The 19,235-nt window shown below is 39.1% G+C and overlaps 1 protein-coding gene across 1 annotated transcript; it reads left to right on the top strand.

Moving 5' to 3' along the window:
• The first annotated feature begins 7,980 nt into the window (after positions 1-7,980).
• LOC149028643 (E3 ubiquitin-protein ligase RHF1A-like) lies at positions 7,981-13,124 on the top strand. Its single transcript, XM_089138480.1, has 8 exons — positions 7,981-8,482; positions 8,798-8,844; positions 8,950-9,012; positions 9,254-9,353; positions 9,439-9,758; positions 10,203-10,298; positions 10,390-10,747; positions 12,247-13,124. The coding sequence occupies exons 1-7, from the start codon at positions 8,345-8,347 to the stop codon at positions 10,739-10,741; spliced, it is 1,116 nt and encodes a 371-aa protein (XP_088994606.1). The 5' UTR covers positions 7,981-8,344; the 3' UTR covers positions 10,742-10,747; positions 12,247-13,124.
• The last annotated feature ends 6,111 nt before the right edge of the window (positions 13,125-19,235 follow it).

The following is a 19,235-nucleotide window of genomic DNA, read 5'->3' as shown; positions in this document are numbered from 1 at the left end:
CTCATATACCGTGAATGAAATCATCTCAATTCCTTTATCTGCATTTGAGAATCACTGAAGGTGTAACTTTAATTAAGATTTTTTTTTTGGGACAAGATATGTTCTTTTTGTTTGTATACAAAGAAAAAGTTATATTACTTAAAAGCAATTACAAATATAAGAGTGAGGGTCATTAGAGTCTGCATTTCCTACAGTAGCTTTTAGAGCAAGGTTAGTGATCCATTGATGGGGCAGTGGGGATGGGAATGCATCAAACCTAGTGTTATGTGTTCTAGTAGCTAGCTGCATTAATTTATCAATTACAGATAAATGCCAAAAATACACTATAGGTCTTGGTAAGAGGTCTTTTAGTGCCGAATGGTTACTCCAAATGTCATTCACTTCAAATCCCATAACTGCGCAACGTTGAGTCCTGCTTGCAATCCAACTAGTGTTGTTTCCAACGAATCTTTAGTATGTATCATGCCAAAATTGACAAACTTTATATGTCCATCTACTGCAACCCCCATGCTCCATCCCGCCGCATTCACCCATTTGTTAAAAATTCATGCACACATCAAAACAATATTGGTATTAATTGGTATAAAATGGCATACATGTCTCTGCACATCTGTGGATAACATTACATCATTAATGGAATTTACTTGCATTCCACCAGAACTCTCAATTTGCATGTGGTTGCTGTCATAGGATACCAACCCAACTATTAATGCGTGCAAGAACCGAGAGTGGGGCTGGAGTTCTTTGTGAAAAAAACTTACAATTTCTCTCATGCCATATGAAATAGCAAGTGATTATGAAGACAGAGAAAGTCCATGTAGCCATTGGTTGATCCATTTGACGTTGGATAGTTTGACACATCCGCAATAGTGATGTGTTGTTCCAATGTTCAGTTCTTAAGCCCAATGCTCCGGCTGTATGAATTCTCTTTGTCCACTCACAAGAAATCAAAATATACTAAATAATTTCCCTTTCCTTCCCACATAACACGCAATTAGAGTGGGTATGAATCCATTGGGAAATTTTGGCTCCCATAGGTAACCCATCGTTCAGTGTACGCCAAAAGAAAATAATAAATTTAAGGTGAATTGGCAATTTCCACAGAAATTTCCACCACCTAGCCACTTGATCATCCTGTGGTGATGATCTCGACTCCACGATTGCATGAAGGGCTAATTTGACCGTAAATTCCCCAGTCTAGTTTAATTGGGCTACCCAAACATCATTTTGATATGACAAGTTAGGTGGTAAAAATAAAATGGGGTTGGGATTATAAGGGTTAGAAAAGTTGGAGGAAATTTCCTTGTCATGCCTTTGTAGGTTGTTGAATACTTCAGCAACCGTACTCCTCCGATGCCATAGTGAGAAGTCCTGATTAATTGACAACGATTCATGTTGATGTGGCTGCCAAGGGTCAAACCAGAACGACTTCTGAGTTCCATTCACGACCTTCCGAAGTACCATTGTTTTAATTGTGGTAGTATATTGGAGATACTATTCCACGTCCAGGATCCTTTCTTCTTACCCACTTGCAGATCAAAAGTCGATGAATTTTTGAAATATCTTGCTTTCAGAATTCTCACCCACAACGCCTGTGCTTGAGTAATCATCCTCCACCCTTATTTAAGTAATAGAGTTGAATTATAATCCTCCATTTTCTTGAATCTCAATCCACCCTTGTCTTTTGTTTGGCAACATTTCCCCCAAGAAATCAAATTCATTTGCCTTTGTTTTCCTGGCTTCTCAGTCCAGAATCTTCGACAAATTGCATCAATTTTTGTGCAAATGCTCTTTGGGTATTTTATGCATTGCATCTGATACAATGCCATTGATTGAATTGCAGAATGCATTAGGACTCCTCTTTTTGCAAATGACAAATTATTTGCTTTCCAGCTTGCCATTTTCTTCGCCATTCGATCCAGAACATATTGCAGTATTTTTGTTTTTCCTTTCCCTACTAGCAATGTTGTTCCCAAATAAGTGGTCTCGTTCTTGATTTATGGCACCCGCAGGATAGCCAGTGCACGAGCTCTGTCTTCTTGTGAGACACATCTACTGAAAAATGCCCCACTCTTATCGAGATTAACTTCTTGTGTCAAATCCAAGAACAGTTCCAATATAGCTTTCAAGCAAGTACTTCTTCCATTTCTTCCTTACAGAAAAGAAACATATCATCAGCAAAGAAGAGGTGTGAAAATTTTGGCGCCCCTCATCCCACCTTTATGCCACTTAGAAGGTTTAGATTATTGTACTCATCAAGTAAGCGAGATAAAACCTCCATAATCAATAGAAACAAATAAGGACTCAAGGGACATCCTTGTCTTAATCCTCGTGATCCAGAGAACCAATGATAAGGGGACCCATTAAGCTTTATGAAGCTTTATGGAGAAGGTGGGTGAAGAGATTAGAGCTGTGATAAGAGAGCACCATTTTGTATCAAAACCAAGGAAGTGAAAAAGATTTGTAATGATATTTTTATCGGCTCTATCATTAGTTTTGGACATATCCAACTTTAGAACAAGAAAACCAGTCTTGGAGCGAGATGTTTTCATGAAGTGAAAAATTTCATGGGCAATGATGACATTGTCAATGATTTGTCTATTTTCCACAAAAGCCCCTTGGTTAGGTGAGATAAAGTTAGAAAGAAACGGTTTCAATCTTTTGGCCAGAATTTTTGCAATAATTTTATAAGAAACATTACACAAACTTATAGGCATAAAGTCCGACATTTCCTTAGGTTCCCATTTTTCAGGAATAAAACATAACAGAATATGGTTCACTCTAGGAGGAAGACATTCATTGAGGAAAAATGATCTAACAAAATTGACCACCTTCACTTGAATTAAATCCCAAAATTTATGAAAGAAAAAAGCGTTAAACCCATCGACCCCTAAAGCCTTAAATGGTCCAAGGGAGAAAACAACATTTCTTACCTCTTGAAGATTCAGACTTGTGGATAACCCCCCAAGGTACCCCTCAATAGGTGGAAAGAGACATCGAATAAACTCAGGATCCAAGGGATTCGAGGGTTGATAGATATTTTTCATATATTCTGCAAAAACCCCCGCTATATCCCTTGGATTAGAGTGTAATGTACCATTGGCTTTAAGTGTCTCAATCCTCCTGTTATGAAGATTAATTTTGCTTGATAGATGATAAAATCTCATGTTTCGATCCCCATCCGAGATATACTTACCTCTCAATTTCTGAAACCAAAACATTTCTTCCGCAATCAGGGCCCACTCCAGCATTTGTTTTTTTATTGATAAGTTGCCAACCCAAATTCCTCTCATTCTCCATCACCTCAATTTCCAAAGAAGTTATGTGAAACAAATTATCCACTCTACCAAAAATTGATTTATTTCAATTTTGCAAAAAACGTGATAAATTACCAATCTGCTAGGAAGGGATGTAGCATTGTTTTCATCTTAAACAAACCGATAGTCCGAAAAGAAATTTGGATGGGAAAACCAAGCATTTTGAAAGTGAAAGAGTTTCCGATAATGAGAAGTTTTGGGTATAGGTTCCTAAATTAAAGGGTTGTGATGAGAGCCTGTTGCGGGTAATTTAATATCTCTAGGATTTGGAAAGTTACCAACCCATGATGGAGATGAAAAGACTCTATCTAACTTTTCTCTTGCAAGCTTTGGTGGAGTTTGTCTATTAGTCCAAGTGAATAGGCACCCTGGTGCGACCCATTCAAGCAATTGTTCATCATGTAAAATGTTTTTGAGAGCTGATTGAGCCCTCGAGGGTTTAAAAGGACCACTCAACTTATCTTTAGCTTCTAAAAGCTCATTGAAGTCCCCCATAAGGACATAAGGGTCTTGAATAGTTTGTAACAAGGATGTTAACACAGACCAAAAAGTTTTTTGGTCCCAATATTGTGGAGGGGCATAGATGAAGCCAGCCACCACAGGACAAGAACCCAACTCGAATTGAATGAGAATAATTGAGGGATCAGAATATATCAAGTGGGTGTGGAGACCTGATGAAGCTAACACAATCAACCCCCCTTAAGTCCCTTAACCCCACAGCTCTCCTCATGTTTAACAATATAGTAACCTTCAAACATCCTTTTCTTTCGCTGTACAAGCATCTGATGATCCCGACATTTAGTTTCGCACATAAAAACTACAACAGGATTATGTTTTTCCCCAAACAATGTTGTGTAAAGTTTCCATTAACACCCCTAACATTCCAAGCTAAAAATTTCATCGTAATGGCTAAGTAATAAAACTGAAGAAGAAATAGCCACACATTAATCACTTGCTTCCACCACCTCTCTCCCCAAGAATAACACATAGATTGGAGATAGAAAATCTTTGTGTATAGAATTATGTAGAACATAAACGGTGACACAATAATAATATTACACCACCACAAAAGTTGACATAAAGTAGACACTCAAGCAAAATTACCTAACAGAGGGTGCAAAGAACCTATTTCTGGAGATAGGGTGTAATCTACGTAACCAACTCATTATAATAGCAAGTATAGAGATAAACAGAACAATGCAAAAATCGAAAAATTCAGAGTATTTATGAAATGGGAAAACCTGGGGGATGCTAGCTGTTGGTTCCACCATCATATGCTGAAACACACTGAGAGAGACTTGTTGATTCGGATCCAGCTGTTGTATTGGTACAATAGGGTGAGGGTTACGAAGGTAACGAGCCTCCATGGATCCCCAAGCAGACCAGAATAGGGTTTTAGGATCCATGGACTCCAACATCAATGAATCAAAGAACAGGTTGAAATAGTCCAGTGGTTGTAGTTGCGTGTAATCCGGAGATGTTCTTCGGCGTTTATGGGTTCTGGAACCATGATAATGGGATTGTTTTCCATCCTAATCTCCATGTGAGATCCCTCATCAAGAAGTGATTGTTCTTCATCAACATTTTCAACAATATTTTTAGCAAATTCATCCTGCACCTCAGTTTGTGTCTGAGCATCCTGAGTAGACATCTTATTTTTTATTTCCATCAACTTGTCCCGTACCTCCAATTTAGGACAATCGCATTTGGAGATCAACGTCACAAATTGGGTATTAAGAGAGTGTATTGTAATCTTCTCCAATTGCTCTATTCGCTTTAGAAGCAGCTGTAGTTTCTCATTCAGCGGTGCCCTCTGAACATCATCTCAAATCTCCTTTTCCCCCTTGTCTTCAGCAGCATCAACTTTCTGATTCCCTAGACACTTAACCCTTGTTGGCAACTCATCAAATTGTGATCCACAAATAGCATCATCCAGCTGCAACACCTCAATATTCTTGTTATCGGAATGTTGTGTCCCCCCCCCAATCTCAATTCTGAAGCCTAGATGGCTATCATCCTGTTCCATTTCTTTCTCATTCTTTTTTCCCATCACATCATCCACCAAGCCTATGACCCTGTCCTTCACCGGAACAGTAATTTTTTCCTGTCACATTTGCACTCCCTTGTATCAACACTTTAACGCTCAACAGCATATCATCTTTCTTCTTCAACCTCGAAACTTTTCTCCTTTTCTGACCCTTTAAATTTTGAAAGTCATCATTTCTAACGGATGCATTCCCATGATCAGCCGAGCACTAATCCATCGGCTGTGAAGATTCATTTGTCAGCAGCCTTTCATGTCTTCCCCCTTCACCTTCACTAAGACACCCTGCAACAGCTTCATCACGTCGGCCTTTCCCAATTTTAGTATGACACACCCCATCATTCTCTCTGATTACTGCAATAGGGAGCACAAAGAGACGTTCCAGGCACTCTGTTGACAGGACCCAAGAGCTCTCCACTCGAATTGGTTGGGTGAGAAGGTCTCTGAAAATATTTTCTTGGTAGGAGATACTTTTTTCATCACTTTCCTTCAACAAGCACCGATTGGAAGCATGATCAATCTTCCCACAGTACTTACAAATCATATACAGTTTGTATTTTAACTCCACATGAACCCAGTCATCTCTGCAACTCTTCAGCTGGCCATAGAGTCTCACTAGATAATTAAGATTGTGCATAATCTTGATCCATGCAGAACCCTACGGCATCTTCAACGTTGCAGTGTCCATCTGAATGTCCACCACTTTCCCAATCTCATTCGCAGCTTTGAGAATTAGGCCATAGTCAAAGCAATCCATTCTGATATTCCTCATTTGCACCCATACCGCTAATGGAGGAAAAAGCCCCTTCTGAGTATCCTTCGGAAATGGAAGTAGTCTTCTATCAAGCCACCAAGGGGAGATGGACATGACTTCATTGCAGTTAAGTTATGAGGCAAAGATTGCTCGAAACCATTCCTCTCCATCAATGAAATATCCACTGCTCCAAGAGGCACCCATAACTCCACCAAGCACCTACAGATTTCGAAAATATGTTCTACTCATTCTCCAATCATCTGGCCATACAAAGTCTTTGCAAGCATACACCAAGAAGAGAAGTTCGAAGATCCCCCAACATACCATCCTGTGTTGCTTAAAGATCCCTTGAAAATTTCCCTTGAAGATGAATGACCCCTTGAAGAGGAATCGAAATTGTTGTTATACCCATCTTGAAAGCCGCTGGAAATCGGATTCCTATGGTTTCCCGAGTGTAGCTGTCTCCCCATTTAAACACACTGGAACCCTCCATCTTCCTACAACCACGCCCACTGTACCTGCCACAGAAATCACCTGAAGGTGACCGACACAAAGGCAAAAGAAGAAAAAGGATAGAAACCCACTAGGATCGTCCTTTAGAGACCCTGCAAAAGAAGCATAACCCACACAGAAAAAACGCAAATAGAAAGTGAAAGAGAAGCATACAAACATAATAGATTTGAAAGTACATAAAGAGAAACCTCATCAAGACACAAGGAGTAAGTGCGATATTTGGGGTTTCAAGAAATTACGAAGGAGAAAAACAATTTAGTAATAACACATTAATCACCGCCACAAAGGGGAAAGACTGATTGTTGTATCATTAATAAGTGGGTATTGGTCACTGTAGATGAAAGGAAATAAGTTTGCCCTGCAAAAAATCCCAACAACAACGAATCTTTATCTTCAATGTCCTTTATATGTTTCAAAATATGATGGTTTTACACAGCAAGCTCCATCCCCCCAGAGAGTGTTTACTCTATAGAGGCAGAGAAACACACAAAATGGGAAAGAAGGAAAAACTTTTCAAATGAACCCAAGAGAGAGGAGGTGGAAGCAAAGACAATTTTGACATTTTTGTCATTCCATCTCATTTTTGACAAGATATGTTCTTGTTCTACCAAAGATATTTCTCTTTGTAGTGTTTCTTTTGAAAATAAAATTTGAATTATTATTTTATTTTCAGGCATGTTCTATAAGTAAGAATTTCAACTAAACTTAATCCTTATATGCTTCTTGTGCATTTTTCACGATGTTTCTTCCTGTAAACATTCACCTACCTTCTTCCTTATTATGGTTCATATTTTTCCCCCTTATGTCCCTCAATATTTGGACATAGAATTTTTTTATCCTGCTTCAATTAGTTTTAAACTATCTATGTTTTTTTAAAGGATGGAAGTATAGTTTTTCAATAATATATATATGTAAAAATTTATTTTTATTTCGTTGCATAAAAAAATGATAATTAAGAACATAATAAAATGTTATGATGATGTTGAACTTCCAAATTATTCATTACTCATACAATAATTCTTCAATTTTAGATGCATAAATATGTATAAACAAAACTTAATTATACATTCCGGCCAATCTTTGTTTCTACCAAAAAAAAAAAATCAAATCGAGGCGAATCTCGAATCTTCTTCACCAATCCAATGGCAATGAAATTATATCGGTCCGACCCAGACACATTTGGGTCGAACCGAACCGGATCCAGATTGATTTTGAGAATCGAGCGAGGCCGGTCTAACTTGCGGCACGGGGCGTTGAAAGATCAACAGAAGTAGAGAAGTTCACGGTTATGGATACGTCAAAGCAGCGTATGAACAGGATATTGACACAGTGTCGGGTTCCGATTTCCCTTCTACTTCGGTAACCTTCGCCACTTTCTTCTCTCTCTCTCTCTCTTCATCTTTCTCTTTCTCTTTCTCTGACTCTGTCTGTCAGAGTCTCTCACCAAGTAATAACTAGTTAAATTACTTCAAAATTTCCATCATTCTCAACTGAAAAACCTATTAAAATTCCAAAATTCCTTCCTTCCTTTCACGATTACGACATCCTTTCTTCTCTTTTCTTTCTAGGGTTTCCCTTCCCTTTTATCCTTTCCTTCCATCGGATTCCCTTTACGTTTCTCTCTCTCTCTCTCTAGGGTTGCTTGCATCTCATCTCGCTTCTGTCTTCTTTTGATCAGAAGACTCTCTGTGATTCTGAGTTTAGTTCTGTAAATTAATGGAGGGTTTCGGTTCGGCTGCTGTAGAGAGTCCTGTGGTATTGTCACCGATGCCTCCTGGAGCTGATCAAGATGGATACGAAGAAGATGCTTGTAGCATTTGCTTGGAACCTTTTTCTTCTGATGATCCTGCCACTGTATGATTTGATCTTCCATGCTGCTGCTTCTTTTCAATTAACTTCGATGAACTCGTTACATTTTTTTTTCCTTTTTGGATTTCGGTGCAAGGGTTTTGTGGTGGAAAAAAAAAGTTACTATTTTGATGTGTGATGTGTCTACACGCCCTCCCCTCTCTCTCTCTCTCTCTGTTTTGGTGGGGGCTTCAGCTACTGTGATCTTTTTCTTTACTGTTTTTTTTTTAACCAGTGTTGATTCCATTAGCATCTAAGATGTGGTTACACAGGACTTTGATGATTTTTTTGACATTGTTCTGATATGCCTGATTGTTTCAGGTTACCAATTGCAGGCACGAGTATCATCTTCAGTGTATCCTTGAATGGTAGGCACAGTAACCCTATTGTTGTTGAAGCTGTAGTCTTTTAAGTGCTTGAATTTCTTGTTGGTTTGGTAGAAAGCTTAAGCGGAAGGAAATGTTTTTCTCCAGGTCACAAAGAAGCAAGGAGTGCCCAATATGCTGGCGATTGCTTGCCTTGAAGGACCCTGCCAGGTTGATACTTTTCTGTTGGAGATGAACATTATCTTAACACAAAATTCCAAAATTCTGTTCTATGTTTAGAGATTTTTTTCAGAGAAACCGTGCTCGATAGAGAACATGGGCTTTCTGATGATACGAAAACTATTTAATTTGGTCATCGTTTATCGCAATGGTGTTACTTGGGTACAAGTTATCCATTGTTTTCCGTCCATCCATGTATATATTTAATTGTTTTATACTTTCGTACCTGTAGTCAGGAGCTTCTTGTGGCAGTGGAAATTGAAAGGAATTCAAGATCTAGGCAGAGATCATCAAATACCCGCTTTCCTGTTGAAGACGATCAATTCAGCCTCGTGAGTTGTTGGGTTTTGATGGTTTAAACTGAATCTGTTCAATGGATTTACATTCTTTATTCTCAAACGATGATTGTATTTTCAGGGTGCACCCTACACAGGCGATTCAGATTTTGAAGAGCATATTATGCGTCATCTAGCTGCTGCGGGCCTTGGAAGGCCACATTATGGTAGGAGGGAGAGGCGCAGAACTTCTGGCGTGGGTCCATTCTTTGTTTTTTCCTCTCCTGCAAATGGATCTGATGTTCCAGAGACGTACACAGCTGCACCAACAGGAACTCAAAATCATATGATATCGCCTAATGCTTCTCCAGAAACTAATTTCTCTTCTGCTGTTAATGATCGGCCACCTTCAGCGCCACTTTCTTCCCCTGAGAATATGAGCTCTGGTGCTGCGGACCGTAGGTATGGTCCTTTGAGACCTTGGTATTCTCGCTTGACTTTTGGTTAATTCTTTTGAATATAGTACACTCAACCAGTTAAATTTGCCGTGCATTTTGGGAACTTCGTATTCTTCCATTTTTTCTCATGGCAGATAATATGCTAATAGGAAGTCTGATTAGCCTTCTTAGTTATTTTCACCAGTTAATTGGTTTCTAGGCAAACTTCTGTGTTTGACAAATTCCATGTTACAGTTTCCATGGTTGTCGGTTCAATGTGGCTAATATTTGTTTCTTTCATCAATCCACTTGTACCTTTTCTGTGTATATGCTACATGGAATATATGATTTGGCTATTGTAGGTGTTGGATCTGCCATGATAGTACGTTAGGGTCCCCTTTTCTTGGTGGTGTCTTATTTTGAATTTCATCAGCTTAATAATCCTTGAATTGTTTCTGGTGTTCTGCAGCCAGACTTCACCCAGCATTACACAAAGTTCTCAGTCATCTGAGTTGCCCTCCTTCTCAGAATCACTGAAATCTAGGTGGTCTGCTGCTTCTGCCAAGTAATTACGTTAGAACTTGACACTTTTTCCGACTTGAGAATAATGTTTTGTTCTATTCCTCCGCTTGACATGTGTACTTCCATCTCACTAGATATAAAGAATCAATCTCAAGAAGTACGAGAGGCTTCAGAGAGAAGCTATTGGCACGGAATAACTCAGTTAAGGAGCTGAGTAGGGACGTGCAGCGTGAGGTGAGTGCTAGTGTTGCTCGCATGATGGAGCGTCTAGATCCTATATCAAAACGTGGAGGTGCCGCACATCCTTCCAGAACTAATGAAGGGACCTCAGGTTTTTCATACGATGGGAAGAGTATGCTGGGGAACCTAATTGTTCAGTCTCGAAATGAAAATAATGTGGAGGCTGTTCATGGTACAGCTTCCAACACTCCTTTTCATGTCTCAGGAAGTCTTTCTCCTGTTCCAGGTCATTTGGATGGTCGTTAAGCACAGGTTTGGAACTCTTCCCTTTTGGAGTTGGATCCTTGCTAACTTATTGCATTGGGGTTCTTTTATTTTTCTTTCTTCTGTACATTCTAGGGTGTTGCTCAAATGACTCAGAATTTTTTAATGGGAACTGGGTTGCATCCACCTGATCTTGGAACACATTCTATTACATGATTGGTGCTCACATTTGGTGGTTGTCCACATAATTTATCAGTAGTGAAAATTTTAGACCATTATGATACTCAGTATTTATTGTAAGTGCCTAAGTGGTTGAGAAAAAACTTTGATTAGTCTAGAAAGCTCCCTGTTTGGACCCTTGGCAGGGATTCAGGCCATCAGGGCCAAACTTGCACCCTAGGTGGGTGGGGGGTGATCATACTGTAAGGAGCCAACAAAGGCCCCATAGCTTCCTTTGAGTAATTATGTTATGATTAGATTCATTGAACACTTCAACCTCAAGACAAATACAATTGGTGTAGGCCTTTTCTTTCTTTCTTTCTTCCTTTTCTCCTTCCTTCCTTTGGGGTTATTTATTTATTTATTATTATTTTTAAAAAATTTTAATTTTATTTTAGAAGAAAATAAAATTGAATTTCTGGGGTTGAAAAAATGTTGCTGTTATTCTGACAAATTGAATAAAGGCAGAGTGAGCAGTTTGTGAAAATTGTTAAGCATTGTGGAGTGCTTTCTTGGTATATTATTGCTCTTACCTTAAGACTGCAGACCACACTACTACCAAGGTTGGTTACAAGATAGTAACTTCACTTTGCTTGCCTTGAAACTTATTAGTATGCTCACTGTTTTCTCCATGAGGTAACTCTGTCATTTCACATGGACAATTTGTACTTGCAAATGACAATGTTGTTTTTTGTTTTTAAACTCAAATTAAACAAATGTTGGAACCAAAAAGCGGGACACAGAAGAAGGATACTATTTCCAACTTCTATTGGGTGAAAACAATTTTGAACTTCACCACCTTTGGTGGACAACAAGAGGAACCAATAAATAAAACACAATTTTTTTTGGGGGTAAAGGGTGCTTTTATATATAATGGGGTGAACTATATACCGCAAGTAGAGTCGAAGCCTTGAGCGTTTTACCAGGAGAGGTGGTGGTTTTTGTCAGCTGAGCCAACCCCTTGGTGTAATAAAACACATTATTTCTGATTAAAGTTCTGAGTCTTATTTAACATGAATCACAACTGAGTGTGCATACGAAAAGGCACACCAACTCATCTTGAAATAGGCAATGCCAATTGCATTTTGGTTGTCCTTGCGGAAATGGAAATCTGCATCGACTTATTTTATTATATTTTTTACAAAGTAGTATTTGTATGTAGCTCATTAGTGTTGTATGGTCTCAGCTGTAGTAAAAATGTTCTACCTGTGACAAGAAATTAAATGCCATTTACCCCTAGAGACATGGAACTTGGATATTCAAATATCTAGACATCTGATGGTATTTGCTTCTGATTATTGTTACTGATGCTCCATCCTCTTTTGCAGGGCACCCTGTGAATGTGCTTGTGGAGTCTGGAAGGGTGTGTGAGCTTCCTGTTGTATTGGCATACAAAACCAGTAAATCAACCCTCCATATCCAGAGTTGATTACCCAGTGTCCTGGATATGTAGAGTTGATTTACATCTGCTCATGGAGAGAGAAGATAAAGTCGCACTGCATATATGGTTGTAATAGTGGTCCAATCATTTTCTGATTTTACATCTATCTACTGTTGTCTTCGTTAAGCAATGTGAGGAGATACAACATGCCTCTTGAACATACACCAGGAGGAATACTGCTCCCCTTGCTTCTGCTGTTGGATTTTCAACTGGTTAAATGTACTGGTAAAATGCCTTGCTTTACCTTCTGCTCATACTTGGAATATTGTATTCTCTCTACCGAAACCTTTAATGGTATTGGATTTGGGAATCGTGTGAAGTTTTCTTGTGATATATTGTAAGTCAAGCAAATTGCAATGGCTGTTCGCTTAGATTAATGGGTGGTTTAAATGTGACAAAAATCTTTAGCTAGAAAAGAGGATCATATACGGTGCAGAAGGTTCTTATTTCAGTGGACAACGTTGGTTCAATCCCTGATGTGCTATTGTAGTCTACAACAGCCTGGCGGATTGATGGAGAAGTTCCTTCACGAGTTTCATTAATGTATGTATAAGCATTTGTGTCGCCCTGGTGTTCGCCCAGGATTTCATATGCCTATATGGTCTACCACGAATGATTCTGAGTGATCACGATCAAAGACAGCCTCTCTTTCACGCAGGTTAGAGTGGAACACCGATAGGAATAAGATACCAGGTTGGGGAATAGGTCTATGTTAAACTTCAACAAGAACGTTTTCTTTTTCTTTTTCCTTTCAGGCAGCTTATCGTTTTAGAGATTCAAATCTCCCTCGGCACAAATTCCACCTGGTTTGCCACCCACCCTTGTGTTTCTCCTACAATTACATTGGTGGTGGTGCCGGCATACATTCCCATTATAGCCAGCAATGCCGTCTCCTATGTGCCGATCAGAGTTGGTGGCAATATAGTATACACCCTTGGAAGGACTTGAAGGATTTGTCTTAGGCGGACATCGTGACATTGAGACAGCAGTATCCCAACTTCAACCATGAGGACAAGGTCATTCCCCCTCCATGTAACTAATGAATGATATAGCACCCTTTGCTGTTGAAGGGCCAAATAGTAAGCCCTGAAACTTCTTCAATATCAACATATGGGGACCGAAAATACACAAAACTACCAACACGAAGACAGAGGAAGCGCAACAATGGCGAGAGAAGAAATTGCTATAACGATCATGGAGGGGGTCGGCAGTGTTTGGCATTCTTCTTTTTGCTTGAGAAGAACTCGTCAAGTGGAGAGAGTGAGTGAGAGAAAGATTACTTGAAGAAACTTGTAGAGATCGCAACAGATTTTGAGAAGTTACAAGCAAGAGGAGCCACGAGCAGAGCAAGTTATAAGAAAAGATAGGGTTTTAGAACGAAAGGTTGTCATCAAAATTCAATAGAATGAGGCTTTGGTCCATAATCCAAAATGATAAAGGATTATGGAGTTTTTCCTATTCAGATACCAAAAACAAAATGATTAAAAAATTATAGAAAAATGAGAATGAGAATTTATACCAATATAAGTCCGAAGACAACACTATTGAAACCCCTGTGCCACCTGGAATCGATGTGGAAGAAGTCGTTGGAGGAAACGAGAGGAAGTCTTGTTATAGAGGATGCATGCCACTATGCAAGGTGAGGGAATATTGTATTCATGGGGGCACAAAGTAGTCATGCTGAGACAGGTATTATAGGCCTATGGTTGCCTTGATGGAAAACACATACCACCCAATTGAAATGGAAGATTGTACAATGAATGTAATAAAGGAGAAAAGGCATTAGATATTTTAAACCCCAATCCTCCGTCTCTCTAGTCTCTTTTAATCGGAAAAATCCTCTGCGGCACATCTCCCGCGTGCACAGCACCACAAAGACAGTGGCAATTCTTAATAAACGGCCAGATTAAAATATTGAATTTTAAGTGAATGTGACCCATCTTATGACCCATTTTAAGGAAAAAAATAACCCAGTTTTTTGATCCGATTTTAAATATGGTTACAGAGGATTTTTCTCCCATCGTGTTCTTCTCAATCCCTTCGTCTCTCTTACTCCATCTCCCTTTTTTGAATCAAGAGCAATTGCAAGTAGACCCAAGAGGCTTAGTGGAGAAGAGGAGATGTGCACAGTAGATGTTTTTTTCCATGTTCATCGACAGTCAACATCTACCAAAATAACTTCCGTCGGGTACTGAACATGAAAGAAAGAAGAATGGTGGATATCCTCAATGATTGTGGAAGACACGGGTAGAATAACGAACAAAAAAGAAGGTGGGATTGGGAACAACAAGATGAAGAAATCAATTCTCTCTCTTCTCTCATCAGTCTAAGGAGGCCTAAAACAAAAAAACCAACAAACCCGAAAGGACCGGCAAACGAAGACCTCCATTGACGGTTCTTCTTGACTTCAGAATCACGGTGTTGATGATTACCCCCCCGGGACCTCAAACCAGCGAGAACCGAGAAGAGAACCCCCGAGAAAGGAACCCGAGGACCCGAAGGACCGGCGGAAAACCAGACACCCGCGAGCGCCAACAGGGGAGAATGGGGGAAGGAGGAAGAGACGGGATTAACGCCCCGGAGTTAGATGGTTAAATGAATACATTTACCTCCTTAACTCAGACTTATCCGTGCGGTATGTGGCTGCGCCTGACGATTTGCAGACGATTTTTCTCCCTTTTAATCTACCTCTTAAAAACCAATTCCCCCTTCTTCCAGGCCTGGCACCTTTGAGTTACTTGTGAGAGAATGGTTTTTCTTATTATTTGGATTCAATACATGAGATCTATTTATAGCACATACACCATACACGTGGCACTTTATGATCTAACATCCCCCCTCAAGGTTGACCGACCCATGAGGTCAAGTTTGAAACACAAGCCTTGAAATTTCTTTTAGGACAATGGCTTAGTAAACAAATCAGCTAGCTGATGTGAAGAGGAAACATATCGAGTGATAAGAAGACCCAAAGCCACTTTCTCTCATAGGAAATGATAGTCTAATTCGATATATTTCGTCCTAGCATGAAAAATAGGATTGATAGTCATGTGTAAGGCTCCAATATTGTCACAAAATAGTGTAGGTGGTGCATGTTGAGGGACACCAATATCGCGAAGGAGAAATCCCAACCATGTCAACTTAGCTGTTGTAGTATCCCCAATGCTCAATATTCTGCCTTGGTTGTTTTTTGGCACTGCAAGAAATAAGATTTGAACCAAGAAAAATACAATAACCCATTGTGTAGTGATGGGTGAGAGGACAACCTCCCCAATCTACATCTGAGAAGCCATACAATTGTAGTGAACTATGGCGATGAATACAAAGTCCTTGATCTACAATACCCTTAACATAAAGCAAAATACGTTTCACCAAGGAGAATTCTCCTATGGACGGAGCATGCATAAATTGACAAACATGATGCACGACGTAAGAAATGTCCAATCTAGTCATTGTCAAATATTGGAGACCTCCAACAATACTCTAATATAGAGTAATCTCATGAAAATGCTCCGAAGAAGCAATAGAGTGATGATAAACCATTGGTGTCAACATAGGCTTACAATCCTCCATATGAGTCCGCCGTAGTAAATTAGATGCATATTTTGATTGAGAAAGAAACAAACTGGATGAAGGTATGTAAAACCTCAATGCCAAGGAAATAGTGTAGATCATTGAGATCCTTCATGGCAAAGGGAGTTCTCAAAGTAGAAATAAATGTCTTCGTAAAGGTAGTCATTGCCGGTAAGAACTATGCCATCAACGTAGAGAAGGAGTAGAAGAATCTTCCCATTAAACCGATAAACAAATAAGAATGTGTCAACCAAACTACATGTGAAGCCAAACTCAAGAAGAAAGGTATTAAAATGATCATACCAAGCCCAAGGGGCTTGCTTTATACTATAAAGTGACCGTTGCATCTTGCACACATATTTGGGATGAAATTGGTCAACAAAACCTGGTGGTTGTGACATATAAACCCGTGTACTCAAGAACTCATGTAGGAATGCATTTTTAACAAGAAGTTGTCGAATATGCCAACCCAAGACCATGGCAATGCTCAACACTAAGTGTATTTTACCAGGTTTTACAACTAGACTAAAAGTATCTACAAAATCAACTCTCTCATGTTGTGTAAAACCAGAAGCAACAAGTCATGCTTTCAATCTTTCTAAAGACCCCATCCGCCTTAAGCTTGGCTTTGAAATCCATTTGCATGTTACAATATTCATATCTGACATCTTAGGCACCAAAGTCCAAGTCTTATTCGCTTCTAAGGCATTCATTTCATCCTTCATCGTAGCATACCAACCAGGATGTTGTAGAACTGCCTGACGGGTATGGGTTCATCTGGGATATTATAGGCATCAAGTAGTGCATATTTAGGATTAGGCTTCGAACACTAACCTCAGTACGTGTTAGCATAGGATGAACTGAGCCCATAGTAGCAGATCCACCAGAAATGCCCATCATTTGAAATAAAATTATCAACATCAATATGACCATAAAGTGAGTTTGGAATAGTAGATGGGCTATTTAAAACATCTATAGACCCAACAGTTGCATTATCCATATTTTGTAAGTTTGGGACTTCACCAACTATATTATCAACATGGCTCATTTCATCATTATTTGTACAAACCACAATAGAACTTGGTTCAGAAGAAGAATTCCCAACTAAATTGTTATTAACCGCTAATGCGTTGAAACACATCATTACTAACCTCTACCTGTTGAGCAAAAATGTCTGGTTGGTCAAAAAACCATGGAAGAAGTCTAGAATTATGGGTTTCAAAAATTGTAGAACACTTTGATTCACCTTTGGACAACAACTCCTTAGTGTAATATGAAACCCATCTTTTAAAACTACTCACATCAGAAACCACATAATCATTCTTGGGAAAAACACTAGATTTAAAAGGAAACACTGACTCTTCAAAAATCATGTCTCTTGAAATGTATACCCGATCAGAAGCAACATGTAAACATCTGTATCCCTTATAAGCAACACACACGCCAATGACTGAGGTTGAAGCTTATGGACTGAATTGTTGTGCAAACATAGGAAACAAAGGGATCCAAATACATGCAAAACAAAATACTCATGTGTTTATCCAAACAACATTCGGAGAGGGTTATCCATATGTAGTACACGAGAAGACAGCCTATTGATTTAGATAACTGCAACATTAAAACTCTCAACCCAATACTTCAAAGGCCCCCCAGCATGGAACAACATTGCTAAACCAAGCTCAATTGTATGTCGGTGCTTGCAGTTAGCAACACCATTTTGAGTAAGAGTATTAGGACATGAAATATGATGTATAATACCACAATCCAACAAATGAGTCTTAAAAGCTATCAAAGAAAATTCACCACCACCATCTGATTGAAAATTCTTATCTTCCTACTAAATTGGCCTTCCACCATAGATTGAAAACGCAAAAAACAACCAAAAAAAATTCAGATTTCCTTCTCAAGGAAAAAACCAAGAAAACTAGGAAAAGTCATCAACAAACAATGCATAGTACTTGTATTTTTGAACACTGATTACAAGAGCCTTTCTCCAAAGATCACAGTGTACTCTTTTAAGAGGCACTAGAGACTTAGTAAAGATAGAAACAAATGATAATCTGCTGCTCTTACTCAATTGACAACTAGAACATATATGCTTACTCTTACAAGAAACATAAATACAATCAGCATATTGTAAGAATTGGGGAATCCTTGAATATGGGTGTCTTAATCTTTGATGCCACAAATCTTCAGATGTAGAAACACAATGAGTAGAAAACAAAGCCATGTTGATAGGTTCAATATCAATCACATAGAGCCCCTTTCGCTTACTCCTTGAGACCAACATCCTTTGAGATTGAGTATCCTTAACAATAACACCATTTTTATTAAACTCAAAAGAGCAATTCAGATCATCAGTCACCTGAGACATGGAGAGAAGATTGCATTAATATCAGGGACGACTAACACATTTTGAAGAGGCAAGATAGAGGACCTAGAATTAGTCTTCAGATTGCAAGTAGATATATGAGTAATAGCTAACCAATCTCCAATACCAACCATCAAAGTAGATGAATCAAGAACATGCTTGATATCAATAAGCTTTCTTGACTCATAAGTCACATGAGAAGTAGCTCCACTATCAGGAAACCAAGAAGACGAAGAAGAGGCCTCGGATTGAATTGTAGCCAGAGCTTTGGGCACATCATCACTCTGGTAATTGTGATCAAAACGACCCCAACATTTTAAAGCTTCATGTACCAATTTTCTACATATCTCGCAATGAATAATCTTCTTTGAAAACATCAAACCCTTAGGGTTATTTTCTTTTCCACCAATTGTAGATTTAAAGTTAGGCAAGAATCCATGACATTGGGAGGAAAAATGGCTTCCTTGACTAGAACCCCAAGTACCATAGCCACAACCCCCACGGGCTCCCCTATTAGCATAGAATGCAACATTCAGGTCTGGAAGGGCAGAATCATTATGCTTATGCTGGAGCTCATGACTTTGCAGAAGTGGAATCAACGTAGAATAAGAGGGAACAAGTGGTTTTGGCATTGCTGTGGAGAAATTTTCATACTCCCAAGATTTGTGAGAAGAATAAAATCTTCATATAATCAGGAACTGGCTTGTTGATTGAGGCCAACTAATCACAAATAGACTTAAACTAAATCAAGAACTCTTGTAGAGAAGCACCTTCTTTCTTCTTGAGAAAATGAAGGTGAGACAAAAGCTAGAACTCACACGCCTCCGAATCTTGAGAGAAGGCATCAACGAGGGTTCGCCATAATGCTGCCGCGGTCTTGGCACCAACAGCTAGTCCAAGAACACTAGCGGATAGTGTTTCGGTTATCCATGCTT

The sequence above is a fragment of the Hakea prostrata genome, chromosome 1 (genome assembly GCF_041222555.1).
Source record: "Hakea prostrata isolate BN-2017 chromosome 1, UWA_Hpros_2, whole genome shotgun sequence".
Classification (NCBI taxonomy): Eukaryota; Viridiplantae; Streptophyta; class Magnoliopsida; order Proteales; family Proteaceae; genus Hakea; species Hakea prostrata.
The sequence above is the reverse complement of the archived record's forward strand: the minus strand, read 5'-3'. Positions and strand labels throughout refer to the sequence as shown.

What these genes read in the sequence shown, in the direction of transcription:
- LOC149028643 (XM_089138480.1), top strand. Translation starts at nt 8,345, where the DNA reads ATGGAGGGTTTCGGTTCGGCTGCTGTAGAGAGTCCTGTGGTATTGTCA. An exon ending in TCTGGTGCTGCGGACCGTAG is followed by an intron (nt 9,759 to 10,202) that starts GTATGGTCCTTT and finishes GGTGTTCTGCAG; the next exon opens with CCAGACTTCACCCAGCATTA. An exon ending in TGGTCTGCTGCTTCTGCCAA is followed by an intron (nt 10,299 to 10,389) that starts GTAATTACGTTA and finishes CCATCTCACTAG; the next exon opens with ATATAAAGAATCAATCTCAA.